The 18,970-nt window shown below is 33.2% G+C and overlaps 1 protein-coding gene and 2 pseudogenes across 4 annotated transcripts in view; 2 read left to right on the top strand and 1 right to left on the bottom strand.

The window, feature by feature from the left end:
* Window positions 1-18,970, top strand: part of PIK3C2A (phosphatidylinositol-4-phosphate 3-kinase catalytic subunit type 2 alpha) — an 87,402-nt gene that overhangs the window by 46,308 nt on the left and 22,124 nt on the right. For all 4 annotated transcript variants that reach the window (XM_015589616.2, XM_006904735.3, XM_006904736.3 and 1 more), the window contains 11 exons: window positions 5,006-5,149; window positions 6,427-6,475; window positions 6,556-6,766; window positions 8,345-8,467; window positions 9,741-9,908; window positions 12,149-12,260; window positions 12,638-12,783; window positions 14,901-15,089; window positions 15,582-15,675; window positions 16,154-16,248; window positions 16,593-16,773. In XM_015589616.2, coding sequence (XP_015445102.1) covers window positions 5,006-5,149; window positions 6,427-6,475; window positions 6,556-6,766; window positions 8,345-8,467; window positions 9,741-9,908; window positions 12,149-12,260; window positions 12,638-12,783; window positions 14,901-15,089; window positions 15,582-15,675; window positions 16,154-16,248; window positions 16,593-16,773 — 1,512 coding nt within the window. The remainder of the gene's footprint in view (window positions 1-5,005; window positions 5,150-6,426; window positions 6,476-6,555; window positions 6,767-8,344; window positions 8,468-9,740; window positions 9,909-12,148; window positions 12,261-12,637; window positions 12,784-14,900; window positions 15,090-15,581; window positions 15,676-16,153; window positions 16,249-16,592; window positions 16,774-18,970) is intronic.
* On the top strand, window positions 1,308-1,430 carry LOC112479419 (annotated as a pseudogene).
* LOC112479422 lies at window positions 18,789-18,907 on the bottom strand (annotated as a pseudogene).

Genomic DNA, 18,970 nt, shown 5'->3' on the forward strand with positions numbered 1-18,970 from the left:
TTGGGCATGGGGGTAGATCTGGTATATAATTTTGGACATTATGTTTGAGATGACTGTTATTCATCCAAATAGTGATGTTGAGTAGGCAGTTGGATACGAATCTGGAATTTAATGGAGGAGGCCAGGCTGGAGATAATGATCTCGGGAGTCATCAGGATAAAAATGGTATTTTCAGCTGTAAGATTGGATGAGATCACCAGGAAAATCATTGCAGGTAGAGGAAAAGAGTTCAAGGACTGAGCCCTGGATATATCTCCTATCTTAAATAAAATAAAAAGTCTACATTTCTCTGCTGCAACCACCTCACTTTTCTGTTCTCCTTGCTGAACTCTTGAAAGTTAATCTGTTTTTGCTGTTTCCACGTTCTCTGTTCCCATTCTTTTATGAACCCACTCCAGTCAGGTGTTCAGTTTCATCACTTCCCTGAAACTGCACTTATTAAGATCATGAAGGACTTCTATGTTTCTAATAATAAGTTCTTAGGCTTTATTTTTCTCAACTTTTCTATAGTGTTTGATAGAGTTGATTGTTTCTTCCTTCTTGAAACACTCGCTTGGCCTCTGGGATATCACTTTCTTGATTCTTCTACTTCCACTGTTCTCACTCTCACTCATGGCTTCCTCATGATCTCTCCTTATCTTCCTGATGTCTAAACATTAGAATGTTCCAGGGCTCAGTTCTAGGACCTCTTCTCTTCTCTCTACATTCACCTTCTAGGTGACCTCACTTAATCTCTTGTCTTTAAATACCCTACATATGCTGATGACTCTGAAATTTATATATCCAGACTGAACCTTTTCCTTCAACTTCACATTCAACTGTCTGTTACTTGACATCTCAAATTTAACATATAAAAAACTGGATTTTTTATATTACCCTTCATATCTATTCATCACAATTCCTTTTTTAAATAAATGTCAGCTCTGTCCTTCCATTTGCTCAGGCTAAAACCTTGGGATCATATTTGATTTCTCAAGAAAAAGATCCTTCGCATCCCACATGCAGTCCCATTCTTGTCTGCTCTACCTTGAAAATACATTGGGAATGTATTTTTATCACTCCCAAAGCTTCAGTCCTAGTCAATTATAATAGTTACAATATTTCCTTGCTAGTCTCTTAGTTTCTACCCTTGTGTTTATACAGTCGGTCTTCTATAGACAACAAAAATGATCTTTTAAAAATAAGTCACTAAATGATCTTTTAAAAAGATCTTTTAAAAATAAGTCACTAAATGATCTTTTGAAAATAAGTCACTAAATGCAATTGCATCCTGGAAGAGGAAAAGGAAATTAGTAGAAAAACTGGTAGTCTATGGTCATGCCACCCTGAATGTGCCCGATCTCGTCTGATCTTAGAAGCTAAGCAGGGTCGGGTGGGCCTGGTTAGTACTTGGATGGGAGACCACCTAGCAATACCAGGTGCTATAGGCATTAAAAAACAAACAAACAAACAAAACCTGATGAAATCTGAATTAAAGTCTGCAGTTTAGTTAATAGTAATGTACCAGTGTTAATGTCTTAGTTTTGACAAAAGTAATGTTATATGGGAACTCTCCCAACTATTTTTGCAACTTTTTGTAAATCTAAAATTATTCTAAAATAAAAGATTTATTTTAAAAAATGAAAAGCACAGAAATCAAATGTTAAATAAAAGAAAATCAAAACCAAAAGATAATTTTTTGAAAAGATTAATTTGTAAACTCTTAAAAAATGTTAAATCATGCCACTCTTGCTAAGAATCCTGTTTACTATCTCACTAAAATTCGAAGCCCTAATAGTGGGCCCTACACATTCTGACCCATTAGATCTCTGGTCCTGGCTTCCTACCCGTTTACTCCTTTGTTCTGGTTGATCTGCAGATGCTCCCTAACTGGGACCTTTGTGCTTATTCCCTCTATTTTAATGCTCTTCTCCCAGATACTTGCATGGCTTACCATTTTAGTTCTTTAAGGATTGTGCGCAAATATCTTATCAGAGAGCACTTCACTGATCATTTAATCTAAAATAGTGACTATCGTATTTACTCCCCATATTTTTTATAGTTTTATTGAGATATAATTTATATACCATAAAATATACCCATTGGATGCATACAAATCAGTGATTTGCATAGAGTACTCTAAAGAAAATCTCACAATAAGATTCAATAGTCTCCAATTTCAGTAGGAACCAGCATGCATAGAGTTATATAATTATCACCTCAGTTCAGTTTTAGAACATTTTTCATCACTCCCAAAAGTTTCCATGTGCCACTCTGCAGTCATTCTCCATTCCCAGCCCTGGCCCTGAACAACTACTGATCTGGTTCTTGTCTTGATACTTGATAGATTTGCCTTTAAAGAGATTTCATGTAAATGGAATCATACCCTATGCTGATTTTTATATCTGATTTCTTTTGCTTGCCATACTGATTTTAAGCTCTGTCCATGCTGTAGTATATAAGTTGTAAGATGTATCCATAGTTTGTTCCCTTTTTTATTGCTGAATACTTCTATTATATGGGTATGCTGTGTTTTATCTAGTCACCAAATAATGATATTTAGACTGTCTACAGTTTATGGTTATTATAAATAATGCTGTAAACATTCATTAAAAGTCTTCATGTGCTGTATGTTTTAATTTCTCCTGGATAGGTTGTAGGAGAGGTCAGGAAGTTACAGAAGTTTTAATTCTTTGCCTTAGTTTTCTAGAGATGTTAATTTATTTTAATAAAATGAAGTTAGGGTTGCAGTAGGGGTTTTGAGGCAAGGAATATTGATTTGGCTTCATATTCATAGGGGAATGGAAAAGAGAGCTGACCGAGAGCAGGTAAAAGGAATGCTGAGTGGTATGCTGGTTCCTTCTGAAATTGGAGACTGTTGAATCTGTGTGATTGTGAGATTTTCTTTATAAGTACTCAGCTGCCTGGTAGAAGAAGCAGAGGTCTCTGAGCTCAAAGAACAGGTTTTGTCAGAATGAGGGTGTGAGAGATAGAAGCAAAGGAGATTGTGATCAGAGTAAGATATTGTAGGTAAGATTCTGATAGTGTACAATTTTAGGGTTGAAGATGCTGTGAATTTTCCACATGGACATTATATAACTGTAGGTTATTATAGGATATAGGGTAGAAAGTCGGATAAATATCCAGAACAAAAATGTGGAATGTAGTGGGGGAGAAATGACTACATGTCAATGGCAAGGCAGATCAGTCAGTCAGGGTCTAAAGTCAGGAGACAGGAACTATAATAGTTATTTGAACAGAGAAACTTAAAGAATCATTAATTAGTAAAATGTAGTTAATTGTTACAAGGTGAAAAAGAACTTTAAGGCAGGAGTTGGCATATTATAGGTGTGCCAAATCTGCAATGTCACATGTTTTTGTAAATATAGTTTTATTGGAACATAGCCATTCTTGTTCATTTACGAATTATCTGTGTCAGTTTTCATACCCATAATAATACAGTTGAATTATGACAGAGACTGTGTGGCCCACAAAGCCTAAAACATTTACTATCTAGCCGTAAAATTTTTTTTGCCAACCCTACTCTCAAGGTTCCAGAAGTAACAAGTGTGAAAAGCAGCTGTTAGAATAATGGATAGTGAAGGAACTCTAAGGATTTATGTTAGAGCCTCTCCCACAACCCCAGGCTGAAATTTAACCTCTTTAAAGAGGATATGGCTATCACAGGAACACACAGGTTGCCTTTGGCAAGGAAACTTGCTGCACCTGTCAGATTGAGAGAGCATGGCCTGAGAGTGCAGCTGGTACTCTTCTTCGAGGACTATTGGGCTCCCACCCTGAATTCAAAAATGGAGGACTAGAACCCTGATAAGTACCTTCAGGTTGTTGTTGCCTTTGATTGTCCCTTTGGTGCCCTCTATTGACAAATCCTAACATTGTGCCAGCTGGCAAAGGAGAAATATAGGGTCTCACAAAATAGAGCAAAGAAGGGTGGACTTAGAACTGATAGACAATTAATTGATATTTACACATAAAAAATAATGGAGAATAGTATAGGAAAATGGCATGAGCCTCAGAACTGGAAAGGTTTTGCATGAAGGTGAAGGAGTATAAGTATGAAATTTAAGCAAAAATGGGGAGCTAGATGACAGACCTTCAGTCTCTGAGGACTGCAGGATAATTGGGTATTTGAGAATATGAGGTACTTTCATTTAAGCATGAAGGTTAATGGAACATTCAGTTTCTGGTAGCCAAGCCTCAATGGTGGAAAAATTTAAATTTTTAAGGGATGGTGCAGTACTGAGTTTCAGCCCATTTTAACATTAGCAGTACTTGGCATTTAAGTTCGGCATAAATGTTTGATGAATTGCTGCATTATATAAGAATGTTTTTAAATGAGATATGCACTTTAAAATGATGATGAGGGGAATGGAGTGTTTTTAAATCATTCTCATGAGGTAAATGATTTTATAATACATTTGTACATGTATACTTTTGAGTCATAGCGAAATCAACTGTGGTTGAATAGTTCAGAAAGGTTGTCCTCAAGGAAGATTTTTCATCTGACAAAACTTTAAAAGTGATGGTTATGTAGTACAAATGATGCTTCAGACTTGACTCATTTCTAGTAACTGTTGCCCAGTGTTATTAATATGGGACCAACCTCTTGGTTTTTGATAACAAATTTTCACCAGAGGGAGAGAAGCATTGATGTTTTTAATGCAGAAATTATTCCCAATGAGAATAAAAAAGATAACTCCAGTTTTTTTAATGATTTAGTAATTCATTTGTAATTTGTTGCTATTACTTCTGATTCTAATATGAAATTAATGGCATTTGCATATGAATAATTGCATCAGGAAAGTGAAAATTAACCAAACTTGCTTTTTCTTACTTTAAACTGTATAATTAAAAAGTTATCTTGTTTCTTTTTTTTCATCACGAAAAAGTAAAAGAGATCTGTTTTAAGGCACATCTAAAATGTTCATTTTCTCACTTCATGTCTGAAATGATTGATCCTTTAAGTTCTACATACTTATCTTTATTTTACTTTTTATTTTTAAAGAACCAGCACCGAGCAGTAGATCAAGTAATTAAAGCCGTAAGAAAAATCTGTAGTGCTTTAGACGGTGTAGAGACTCTTGCCATTACAGAATCAGTAAAGAAGCTAAAGAGAGCAGTTAATCTTCCAAGGAGTAAAAGTGCCGATGTGAGTATTTTTTAGTAATTAGTATCTTATTACATGCAGATATGTACTTAAGTGAGCACCTATCACTTAAAGTGGGAAATTTTGCTTCTGCTGGACAAAACGTTGACATTTTAATTTTGGCTTTTACTTTTGAGTCGAATGGGTCCCTATTTGATAAGGTAGGAAATTCCTAAGAGGAGATGGGCTGCCTCAGAAGAGCTTTGTGAGAGTTGATATTGAATAGGTAGATGCCAAACTCTGAAAGAACCTTTTGTGTGTAGAGGAGAAACTCTGGCATAAGTGAATTGGTTGGGATGTTAAGGTAAATACTGAGCTTGAAGGACCTGGATGGTAACAGGTACTCCTTCTGGATGGAAATGTGCATGGCTGCCAATAGGTCAGGTTCTATTTTGACTATATCTCCTCCTCATTGAAAAGACCCAAGCGCTTCAGTAATAGTGACTTACTGCCTCGGAAGCAACCAGGTTGGAAGGCCTCTTGATAGCATACTGTTGCTTTTAGCAAAAGCTCTCCCCTTGGTATTTCTATGGGGATTTAATTGACTCTGTTCATGGGGATGTTTGTAGCTCTTACTGGAAAGATAAGAGATGTCAACAAGATAAAATAAATTTAAAGTTCTGTTGATGGTATGCCCCTTAACATATCTAAGAGAAAGCTCAATCCATTTATGCTCACAGAGAACTTATCCATATGGTATACAGAAATTTGGGGCTCTTTTTTCTTATGTGCTTATTTTTAGAAATTAAAAAATATGTGTGAAATCACTTGAAGCTGATCAACTACTGTGGTCTTGATGTTGTTTGAGGTTTCCATTCATTATGTTCATTTGTTCAATAAAGTAGGAAGAGACCTTAATTTAAAAAACTAAGCTTTTTTGAGACACTAAATGGTAACAAGAGTTCTAATTTCTTTAAGGATATTCTTATCATGCTAATAGAACAACTAATAGAAAATAAAATACCATATTAGTATATTTATCACTTTTGGGTTTCAAATCTTAATAAATTGGTTTAATGAGGAAAAGTGTTGAATTTCTATATTTTGCACTGATTTTTGGTTACTCTATGATTTTCTTGATACTAAAAATCATCTTTTTATTTGATAGAAGGTTTTACTTTCTTTTTTATTGTTTTATTCTGCAGATATTTTCGGGAGGTTTCCCCTGGGAAGGAGGTTTCTTTGATACAGCATTTAATTAAATATATTGAAATAAAAGGTAAAACATTTATATTACATCATGGGCAGTTTTCTGGACTAATATGTATGTGTGTATGCAGGTGACTTCACTGTCTGGAGAAGGAGACACTAGCAAGAGTTCAACTCGGGGTATGTCTTTAAGTTCTTTAAATTTTAGCAATAATTATTGCTTTTTCAGAGAATTATATAAATAATATCTTTAAATCTAGGCTCACTGAATCCTGAAAATCCTGTTCAAGTAAGCATGGACCAATTAACTGCAGCAATTTATGATCTTCTCAGACTCCATGGAAATTCTGGTAGGAGTCCTGCAGACTGCATCCAAAGTAACAGGAACATCAAGGAAGCGTGGACTACAGCAGAACAGCTCCAGTTTACTGTCTTTGCTGCACATGGAATTTCAAGTAACTGGGTATCAAAGTACGTAAATGTTCAAAAGAAAATATGCACAGCTCTACCTAGAAGTTATTCTAATCTTATAAAATGTCAGCATCCGTTGTTATCTTGGTATTTATATGGATGACACACCAGCTATGTGTGTGGTTTTCATAAAAATTAAGGAGATGTTTGAAACCGTTCAGTAAAAAATATTACTCCCACTACATGCAAAAAAAAAGGCAGGAATATGTTTAAACTTACAAGAGCAATGGTTGATTAATAAATTAGTCAGTTTATGACAGCTACTTTTTGCTCTTTTTTTAGAACCAGGATAATTTGAAACAGTGTAATGGGACTAGACTTTAGGACATTTTTTTTCCCTTTTTAGTAGTTTACAATTTACTGATTGCTAGGCTTTGAAGTCTATAAGAACACATTTCTTCTATTGAATTTTTAATATGGGTTTTTCTTTTTTGATTTTTTTGTCATAAAGTTTGTCAACTTCAACGTATTTGGAAGTGACTGATATAAACTGAAAAGTCTGAACTGAATATTTTAAATGAAATAGTTTTGAAATAGCTTAATGCTAAAAGGTAAGGTAAAGCCTAGTAAAGAGATTCCAAACATAAATTCTGCTTAAATTGAGCTTTAAAGTAAATAAATAGAATATAAAAAATAGTATAATGACTTAAATATGGTATATTAATTCATTCAGTACATATTTACTCAGCACCATGTGTGGGCAGTTTTCTTAGTGCTCCTAGCAATCAGCAGTAAACAAGGCAGCAGAACTTCTCTGCTCTTCTGGAACTTGCATTTAAATGGGTACTGCTGCTGTCTGAAAGCATTTCATTCTTTTAAATAGTTACAGGGATAATTCCCTCCACATCCTCCATACACATACACATATAAAATGCTGAAGAGGGACAAATGGAGTGAGGCTGAGAAAAGCAATCAAATAGCTAGGGATGTTTTGTGAGCTAATGAGGTTAGATTTGAAATATATTTAGAATGATTAATATACCGTATATATGAACAAAGTGGTTAATATGTAAGCCTAGCAGTAAGTTAGAATACTAGTAGAATAGTTTTATTGAACCGAAGACTCATGCCCTGTAAGATTGCCTGATTATATCTATCCAACTCTACTTGTGGCAAGTACATCTGCCACGGTTGATGGAAGTCTCCTAATAGATTGGGAAGACTGACTCAGTAAGCATTAATATGCATAGCTGACTCTTATTTCAGTGTTTTAGCAAGGGAAAATGGCATCTAGGGAAGATGATATTTGTACTCTTCCTAAAATTTACCTAGAAATGAATAATTACTCAGCATCACTCAACTAAAATATAAAGCTAGTAACTGAGCACAAAATTTAGATAAATTCTCCAGCCGGTATCATTTTGCCCCCTTAGACTGGCAGCTAGGAATCCACATTCCCTTCTGTACTCCCTTTGCTATACCTCTTCTTTATTTTTACAGAATTTACAATAGTTAAAGTTCAGACGTTTTTCCATAAATTCAAGTGAATGGTGACCAAATTATTTTAGATAATCGTTACTCTTAGGGAAAAGTGGCTATTTATATTATGAAATAAAATTTAACTCTTTCTTTTCTCAGTTATGAAAAATACTACTTGATATGTTCACTGACTCACAATGGAAAGGATCTTTTTAAACCTATTCAATCAAAGAAGGTTGGCACTTACAAGAATTTCTTCTATCTTATTAAATGGGATGAACTGTAAGTGTATATTTTTTCAGTATACTGTTGTTTACTTTTTCCATTATGCATCCTAGTTTTTATTTTTATTATAATTTCCATTAAAATCCATTAAATTCTTACTGACATCTTAATGTCTTTATTAGATATGATTCTGTAAAACAAATTCTCATTTAAAAATCTGAAATACTCTTTTAAATCTACATGTAAAATTGCAGCGACATGCCATTAATTCTTCCTAGACTTTGTCAAGTTAAAAATACAAATTTACATATAATTCTAGAAAGATGGTATTTTATAACATTGCTTAGTTTAGGATTTATTCCGTGACACTGTATATGTGAAGCTTAGTTTTTGATTAACAGATTAAAAAAAATTATCTTAAGTCAATGTACAAGATAATTTGCACTATTAATATTTTTTAAATATTGTTTTTAAACAATATTTTAAAGAGAATGCTTTCATTATTTAGGCAGATAGGCAATTGCAGAACATTTTTTTCTGTATTAGTTGGTTTCTAATTTTCCTTTTATTTTTTTAAATTATGAAATTAACACATCTGTGAAAGCAAATAATAAAAAAATGCATTAGGGTAAAAAGTGTCACTTTATTTTCAATACCATCTCATGGCTCCTCAGAGTGACCACTGTTGACTTTATGTGTACTTTTAGAACTAAAAAAAAAAAAATCAGTAAACATCTACATGTCTGTTTGTGTGTGCGTGTAAAAGTATATATATGCACACATACATCCCAAATCAGAAATACTCATAAACAGGGGACCCCAATCCCTGGGCCATGGCCTGGTAACAGTCTGTGGCCTGTTAGGAACTGGACCACACAGCAGAAGGTGAGCAGTGGGCGAGCGAGCAAAGCTTCATCTGTATTTGCAGCCGCTCTCCAGTGCTAGCATCATCGCCTCAGCTCCATATATCATCAGGCAGTAGATTCTCAGTAGCACCTGTCCCGGCTACTAAAAAGGTTGGGAATCACTGCTCATAAACACTCATCTAGTTTTTCCTAAAGGAAGTAAAAATGACTACTATTATTTTACCTAGAAATTGACATCGCAAGTCTTAAAGGTGCTAACAAATTTTTTAAGAAAGAAATGTTAATGAAATTTATTTAAGATTTTCACAGTACATGCTAGCCGAACTTGCTATTTAAGTAAAGGTTACTCAAGATTAAAGATTATATAAGTTAAATAAAATACCTAAAATTGTCAGTTTCATTAAAAAGTTAATTTTCATCTTCAATCTAATTTTTTTCTATTAATACATTTTTTCCCCCCACAGAATCATTTTTCCCATCCAGATATCACAGTTGCCATTAGAATCTGTTCTTCACATTACTCTTTTTGGAATTTTAAATCAGAGCAGTGGAAGTTCCCCTGATTCTAATAAGCAGAGAAAGGGGCCAGAAGCTTTGGGTAAAGTTTCTTTACCTCTTTTTGATTTTAAACGGTAAGTGTTCCTGAGTCATGATGGTGAGTTAATGTGGACATATCTGCTGCATCAGAATTGACTAGAGAACAGGGTGGGGAACAATGACGTACGTGAGGTAATGACCTGCCTCAGTTTTTCCCATGTGATAAAAGGAGGTCATTTCAGAGACACAGATCAGAGGAAACCAAAGTTATTCTACTGTAGTTTGAACATAACTAGTATTCAAAGGTGCTACTCACTGTTTCAGGAGAAAAGTAGCAGCCAGTTCACTTTTTAACTCATTTTATGTAAAGCACTATATTATTGACATAATACTTGTGGTCCTTTAGGTACCCCTGATACTATTAAAACAACTCCATTTTTCATCTCATCCCTTTCCCATCAGAGTATAGAGAGCTTAAGTGACTTGCCCCAGAGCACTTAGCTAATGAATGGTAGAATTGGAATTTGAATCTAGGCTGTCTGGCTTCAGTGTCTGTGTTCTTAACTATTATTGTGTTGTTGCCATTCTCAAACTCATTTGATACACAATGGAAACATTCGGCCTCATCAGACAGTTTGAAAAATGATTTAATAACTGACATTTAACCTACAATAAAATAATTAAAAATTACGAATGAAAAAATTATGCTAATCTAGTTCTACTTCCTCTTTCCTCTTAAATGGCAAACAGAATTTGATTTTCTAGGAATCATTTATTAAAATCATGTGATATTTGAAACAGTGATTTCACAAATTTCGTTCTTGAAATATTCTTTTCCCATGTACTTAACAATAGCATTTATTTTTATTTTTTTCTTTTAGTCACTTCTCTCATATTTGAGGAGGTAGTATAACATATTTTTATTCTCTGCCTTTTTGTGGGCCAAAGTTTTGTGTGACACCTGACATAATTCTGAACCACAAAAGACTAGAGAAAAGCAGAGATTATTAATGATGTGTATTTAGAAACTTTTGCCAAATATAATCTGTAACTACTCCAAAAACAGAGTATTGGCCTCATGAAGGGATGGAATTGTATTCTCAATTATCTTTGATAAATTAGTGTCAGGTAATGGTTATATGAGAAAATAAAAGTGTTGACCTTACTTGACTCCTTATTCCAACAAACCAACTGTAAAACAAGAGAGAGATAATTTGGAAAATTTGAATACTGACTAGAAAGCTGATAATTTTAAGCAATGTCCATTATTTTAGGAGTTGTAATGGTATTGTATTTATATTAAAATAAAACTTTATCGTTTAGAGATATATAACAATATCTGCAGATGAAATAATGATAGGAATTTGCCTTAAAATCTAGTTGAGGTTGAGAGTGGTTCTAAAAAAAGAATATAAGAGGAAACATTAAGATTGGAGTCTAATTTTGAAAAAGATACTTGCTGTTTTAATAAAATTAACAAAGTTTAATGAAGTTTATAGTTTCCTGTTTTTATATCTCTTGTTATTTTTCAGACATTTCTTCTATGTAAAAATATATCAATACCTTTATTGACAAATATTTTAAATTTAAGTAGGCTATAAACTGGTAGGCTAGGGCAAGTGTCTGCATACTACACCACACTGCTTGTTTTTTGTAAATACAGTTTTGTTAGAATATAGCATATATTTATTTATATATTGTTCATAATGCATAATTATTGTATTATGTTGAGTTGAATGTCTGTAACAAAGAGGTATATCCCAGAAAGACCAAAATATTTACTGTCTGGCCCTTTAGAGAAAAAGTTTGCTGACCCCTGTTCCAGGGCACAGATATAACTTCTCATCTCAAATGATTAGTCCTGTGTCACAAGTAGGTACTAGGTTTTCTAGCATGTGTTTTTGTTCTTATGGTAGAAGTTAGGGGGCAATTCCATCATCCAGACTACATACCATCTTGAAATGTATTCCTTTGTAGATGATCTTTAAAGACTATCCTTCACATTCCTATTTATAGATGTTGTTTAGGGCACAGGTGACTGAGTCTTTACCCGTCTTATGTTCTATCCTCAACCCCATTTCTCCTAAAATATGTTCCTTCATTCTCCCATCCTTTGTTCCAGCTCCCACACTTCAGTACATTTACCTAAAGAGTCAGTACACAATGGAGAGTGGCTCCTGCTATGTCCTTAAAGATATTCTTTTTATATAGAAGATGCTTCATAAATGTTCGAATACTAACATTTCAAATTCATTACTATGTGTTTTGAGCTTTGAATTAATTTTTAAAATGAATATCACAGTATTCTTCTATTCCTCTGTTTGTATTCATGAAGGTTTTTAACATGTGGAACTAAGCTTTTATACCTTTGGACTTCATCACATACAAATCTGATTCCTGGAACAGTTCTCAAAAAAGGATATGTGATGGAAAGAATAGTGTTACAGGTAACGAATGGTACTTAAATTTAAATTTCTTTATAAAAAGTATATGCATACCATGATTTGGGTTGTTATTAAAGAAGCCTAATTGATCTTGTTTCAATCTTAGGGTCTGTTTTCAATTTAAATGTCAATAAACCATTTCCTATTTCTGAGAAACAGTAAATTATGCCCTGTACCCATCCCAAGTGATACATGTTCTGTTGTGAATTACCAACAATGGTAATCACTTTCAACAAAAGGACAAGCATTAATTTAATATTCAATCTAAAATTCACCATGATGGCTAAGAGAAATCAGTTTTCTTAAAGACGAAGAAGGTAATGTGGTAACTGTGTGGCCTGTTCAGCTATAATTTGATCAACTTCTGTTCAAATTTTAAGGTTGATTTTCCTTCTCCTACATTTGATATCATTTATACCACTCCTCAAGTTGACAGAAGCATTATACAGCAGCACAACTTAGAAACATTGGAAAATGATATAAAAGGGAAACTTCTTGATATTCTTCACAAAGATTCATCGTTTGGGTATGTTCCTTTGATTCTGTTTTTGCCTGGGTATCTCTTACAGTGTAAAGCTCAAGTTAATGGTTTATTAAATGCCCTGATTTATTTCATAATTTAGCAATGCTCTTGGCATGGAAAGTTTTTCAATATCTGTTTTTAATGATATAAAGAGACTATATGACTACATAAAAGTACAGAAATTTGTACAGGTCAAACTTTTTACAACAACAAATTGGGAACTGTATTTATAGTAAATAGCAATAGATTAATTTCCTTAATGTATAAAGAACCTTTTCATATCAGTAGAAAAACCAACAACTCAGTAGTAAATTAAACAAAGAATATTAATAGGTAATTTTTGGAAAAGAAATATAGTGCCTTTTAATTCATTTCCCATTTAGAACAAAAAAGTGTAGCTCGCTGCTAGCATTAATTTAATTTTACGTAAACATGCTCTTTGAGGCTGAAGCAAATCTGACTGGTTTTCAATGTGAAAATAAAATATAAAAACTGTTCTTGGATTTATTTCTAAACAGAACTTGTCTCTAATCCTAATGTAACAAATTTATACATAAATCAGATTCATCAAATGACTCTTTGGCTAACAACTGTTTGAGAATAATGTTAACATCACATGTAGGAATGCTACGTTTTCTAGGATTTGACATTTTCAGCAATCGAGAATTACTATATTTTGTAAATGGAAATACCACTACTAAAAAACAGAATGCTATAAATAGGATGATGTCATTTGTTTCCAAAGACTATCGATATACTAGAGCGATGCAAAAATAATAATAAAAGCAAGATATTTCATGGCAAACTTTGGGGGTAAGGTTAGAACTAATTTATGAATTATCTTGGGGTAAACACTGCAGCCACAAGCCCCACCAGCCAGTAGTTTCAGGGCAGACTGGGAAATGGGTTAAAGATCTGAAAAGATGTCAGCCTCTCGGTAATCAAGGAAATAAATGTAATTTAATGCAAGGTACCATTTCATACATATCAGATTGTTGAAAATTAAAATGTCTCATAAAGTATTGATGAGGATAAAGACAAATGAAGATTATACTGTCGGCTGAATTCTAAAAAGGTTTTGGAGAGCAATTTGGCAAAACCTACAAAGATCACAGTGTGTATAGTCTGTGACCTAGCAATTCCACTTCAAGTTAGTTATATAACTTAGAGGAAATCCTTTTATATTTGCTTGTGGAGACAAGAATACTCATTGCAGTATGTGTTTGGATTATTGTAAAACTGATAGAGAATGTCCATCAATAGGGGTTAAATTATGGTACGTTTATCCAAGTAGTACTATATAACTATTAAGATTGAAGTTATAGTTTTGTACTAATATGTAAGATATGTTTAATGAAGAAAGCAAGGAGCAGAATCGTGTATGTAGTATGTTACCAGATCTACTTACACCTATGTATATGCTTCTATACAATCGGACTCTGGAAGAATATACAAGCTTGGGCAGTTGCCACTGGGAGGGCAATTAGAAGAAGAGAGACTTCAGTGTGCACCTTTTTTCAGTATTTGATTTTCTTTCAGTATTCTACATGAATACGTTTCAGTGTGAATATTACATAAACAAAAGTAGATGGATAGTAAAATAGTGAAATCTCTTTTTTCACATAAATGTTTTTTATTAAGATTAAATTAGAATCTCCAAAACAAGTCCTTTTAATTTTGAATATTCAGTTGAGCTGTGTAAATCATCTTATAAAGTATTATAATAGCATTTGTGTTTTATATGACATTTGATTTTACGTATATAAAATGGATGAAATCCTTGCTCTTAGGGTGGTGGCTTTTGCTTATTCAGCTCTAATTTCTAGTGCCTGGCATCTGGTTAGAGCTCAATAAATTTTTATTGTACTGAATTATCCTTCATTTTCATAAATAAGACTCTTTTATCAAGGCAGAATAATTTCTTTCTATCCCCAAAATTAGGGTAAATTAGTGGGGTTTGCTGTACATTGTGCTTTTCTATTCCAAATTATTATTAATGATTCTACCAAGAAATGGCTATTCTAAAATGAATAAATTTCTTCTTTGTATTTTTAATCATTGAGACTGTAACTGTCATTATGATATCATTGAGGAGTAATTTACTTCTGTTATGTATGCAGACTTTCTAAAGAAGACAAAACCTTTTTGTGGGAGAAACGTTATTATTGCCTGAAACACCCAAATTGTCTTCCTAAAGTACTAGCAAGTGCCCCAAATTGGAAATGGGTTAATCTTGCCAAAACTTACTCATTGCTTCAGCAGTGGCCTCCATTGCACCCACTGACTGCATTAGAGCTTCTTGATTCAAAGTAAGTCAACTGCCACTATATTTATTTGCTCTGTGTTATTAATTGTTAATTTTACCACTAAGGTATTATGTTGTAGGAGTACTTTATTTTAACATAAAAGCAATTCAGTACAATGTAAATGGTGTAAATGTACATTTCTACAAACACCTTTTTACTGAGGTTATTTAAAAGGCATGTCATATCATGCCTTTTTTTAAAACTAATGTAAAGAGAATTAGTTGTAAATTTTGAATAATTTGTTATATTTTGTGATATGAGCCCAAATTAATTTCCATAAGTTTAAGATTTCTAAACAGTCCCCTAATAGAATTTGTATAGCACAGTAAGATTTTCTTCCTAAAAAAAAAAAAAAAAAAGAAGAAACAGATTGCTTTTGAATAAAGAGCTATTTGAGTATTCTTTGGCAGGAATAGATTAAGATTGTGTTTTCAAGAAATATAGCTTCATTAGAAAGAAGTCATTGTCAAATCTTGTTTTTTGGTACTCTTCTAGATTTGCTGATCAAGAAGTGAGGTCCCAAGCTGTGACCTGGATCGAGCCTATTAGTGATGATGAGCTAACAGATCTTCTTCCACAGTTTGTGCAGGTGACTTTTTACTTGGTTACCTGCCCTCCTTAATAAACCCCCAGTTTTTATGAGTAGGGAACTTGCTAAGGGATCCCCTTTCTGTTTTGATTTAGTGTGGGAACATTGAGGTCCATTGCATTTGGATTTAGTGTGAATTTTTTTCTACTATTGTCAGCTGTCCCACTCAAATATTATATATATGTACCTGGATTTTTAAATCTTTGACTTTAGATTCTCAGAACAAACCAGACTTAAACTTTTCTTTCATTTTTCTTTACCGGTCATTTAAACATAGCTATATGTTATTCCCAGGTCTGTAGTTTTCTGCTTCGTTTTATTAATTTAGCTTGTTAATTCATCTGTTTCATATTTATCAGTATCATCTTTCATCAACAAGAATCAGCTTTATATAATTTTCTTTCGATATTTTTATATTAACAACATAGTATGGGGATGGGGTTGACCACTAGTAATTCTTATTTTCCTTTATGTGTAGGCTTTGAAGTATGAAATTTATTTGAACAGTTCATTAGTGCGCTTCCTTCTGTCCAGGGCATTGGGAAATATACAGATAGCACACAATTTATATTGGTAAGATTTAAATTTTCTTAAGAACTTTACTCCTATTTCTAGTATTTATAGAGATAAAATACTCTGAAATGGTATGCTCGGACTTCTTACTGCGGATACCAGATGTTTTATTGAAGGCATTATAAAGAAGCTGAATTTTTACGTCATTAGAAATAAAACAAAAAATAACAGAACTCTCTATTGCAAAGATATTTGGCACGTTAGAGCTCTGTTGATAATAAGTTTTTACTTACATACAACTTAAAATAAATTTCTGGATACCAAAAATTGAACTTGTTAAATTGATTTTTTAGAGATGTTCATCCAGTTTTCAGAAGCGGCTGACAAATATTTTGCTCTATTAGGCTCCTCAAGGATGCCCTGCATGATGCACAGTTTGGTGCCCGATATGAACATATCTTGGGTGCTCTCCTCTCAGTAGGAGGAAAAGGACTGAGAGAAGAACTCTTGAAGCAGACAAAACTTGTACAGCTTTTAGGAGTAGTAGCAGAAAAAGTAAGGCAGGCTAGTGGATCAGCCAGACAGGTATGTACCCATTAAAGGGAATATAAATATTTTGATATTAAAGGATCGTTACAGTGTGGATAAGTTAAATTGTTATTCTTTATCAATAGACATCCAATAGAACTCTAGCTATACCTATGCTGTTTTGGGCAGATGAATTCAAAGGTTGTGTAAAATCTATAGGACACGATTTCACAAACTAACTCAGAAAATTAATGTTGTTTAACTCCCATGCTTGTATTCCTTCCTGGTTAAAATTGTTCTCTTAAGGTTCTTTTTCATTTTGCTTTTTAACTCTTTTGTAACTGTAAAAGTAATAAAACTCTAAATTGATGCTAATGATTAAAAAATCAAAATGATGAAGAAACTTATAGAAAAAAAAATTAAGACTTTTCCAGTTTTGTTTTCTCCCTGTAGGTTGTTCATAGTTTGCTGTACGTCCTTCTTGGTCATTTTTTATGACTTTACACATATAAACACTTAAGTATAGATACAAATTTTTGGAGTTTTAAAAGTGCTCCATTTTAACCATTTGAAAGTGTACAATTCATTGACTTTTTGTACATTCATGATGTCGTGTAACCACCACCACTGTCTAATTCCAGAACATTTTCATCACACCAGAAGGAAAGCCTGTACCCACTAACCACTCACTTTTCATTCCCCTCCCCTGTTGCCCACCTTGGTAAACAGTAATCTGCTTTCTGTCTTTATGGATTTGGTTTCTTTTACTTAGGCTAATGTTCTTGAGGTTCATCCATATTCTAGCATATGTAAGTGCTTCTTTCCTTTTTGTGGCTGAATAGCAGTCCATTGTGTAGATAATACCACGTTTCATTTACCCATTCATCTGTTGATGGACATTTGGCTTGTTTCTACTATTTAGCTTTTATGAAAAATGATGCTATGAATATTTGCGAGTTTTTTGTTTGAACCACCGGAGCTGTTATCCAAAGCAGCTGTACCATTTTATATTCCAACCAGCAATGTATGAGGGTTTCAATTTCTCCACATACTCACCAACATTTGTTATTTTTGATCACATTTTCAGGTGTTTTTTTTTTTTTTTTACCATTTCTATATATTTTTTGGAGAAATTTCTAAGTCCTTTTTTAATTGGGTTGTTTTTATTTTTGAGTTGTTAAAGTTTTTTATACATTCTGGATACTAGACCCTTATCAGATATACTGTTTGCAAATATTTCTTCCACTGTGTGAGTTGTCTTTTACTTCTCTGATAGTGTCCTTTGCTGCACCAAAGTTTTTAATTTTATGAAATCTAACTAACTTTTTTTGTTGCTTTTGATATCATATTTTAAGAATACAAGCTGGTGAAGATGTACACCTATGTATACAAGTCAAATACAAGCTGGTGAAGATGTACACCTATGTTTTCTTCTAGGAATTTTATAGTTTCGCTCATATATTTAAGGCTTTGATCCATTTTGAGTAAATTTTTTTATATAGTATGAGATAAGGGTCCAATTTTGTTCTTTTACGTCTGTGGTTATTCAGTTGTCCCAGCACCATTTGTTAAAGAGACTGTTCATTCCCACTGAGCACCCTTGTTGAAAATCGGTTTATCATAGATACACAGATTTATATTTGTACTCTCAATTCCGGTCCACTATTTTCATTACTGTAGTTTTGTAGTAAGTTTTGAAATCAGGAAATATGAGTCCTTCAACTTGGTTCTTTTTCGAGATGATTTTGGCTATTCAGAAGTCCCTTGCAATTCTATATGAATTTTAGGATCAGTTTGTCCTTTTCTGCTAAAAGCAGTTGGAATTTTGACAGGGATTCTATTGAATCTCTAGATTGATTTGAGAAATATTTCACTCTTGATACTAAGTCTTCCAGGTCATAAAAATAGGCTGTCTTTTCATTTAGATCTTTAATTTTTTTCTTTTAATTTTATATATATATGTATTTATTTTATTTTATTATTATTATTTTTTTGAGGCAAGGCAAACCTTGATTGACCTCATAGATTGCAAGGACCTTATCAGCTTACAATCCTTTATTTTTTATTTTTTACACCTACAGCATCTGATCTTTCTAGGTAGTCTCCCATCCAAGTACTAACCAGGCCCGACCCTGCTTAGCTTCCAAGATCAGATGGGATTGGGGTCATTTAGGGTGGTGTGTCCATAAACTAAGAAAATTAAAACAAATTTAAACACTCAAAGTTTTTCCTGAACATCATAAAATCTTGCCTA

Source organism: Pteropus alecto, unplaced genomic scaffold, assembly GCF_000325575.1.
Source record: "Pteropus alecto unplaced genomic scaffold, ASM32557v1 scaffold120, whole genome shotgun sequence".
Classification (NCBI taxonomy): Eukaryota; Metazoa; Chordata; class Mammalia; order Chiroptera; family Pteropodidae; genus Pteropus; species Pteropus alecto.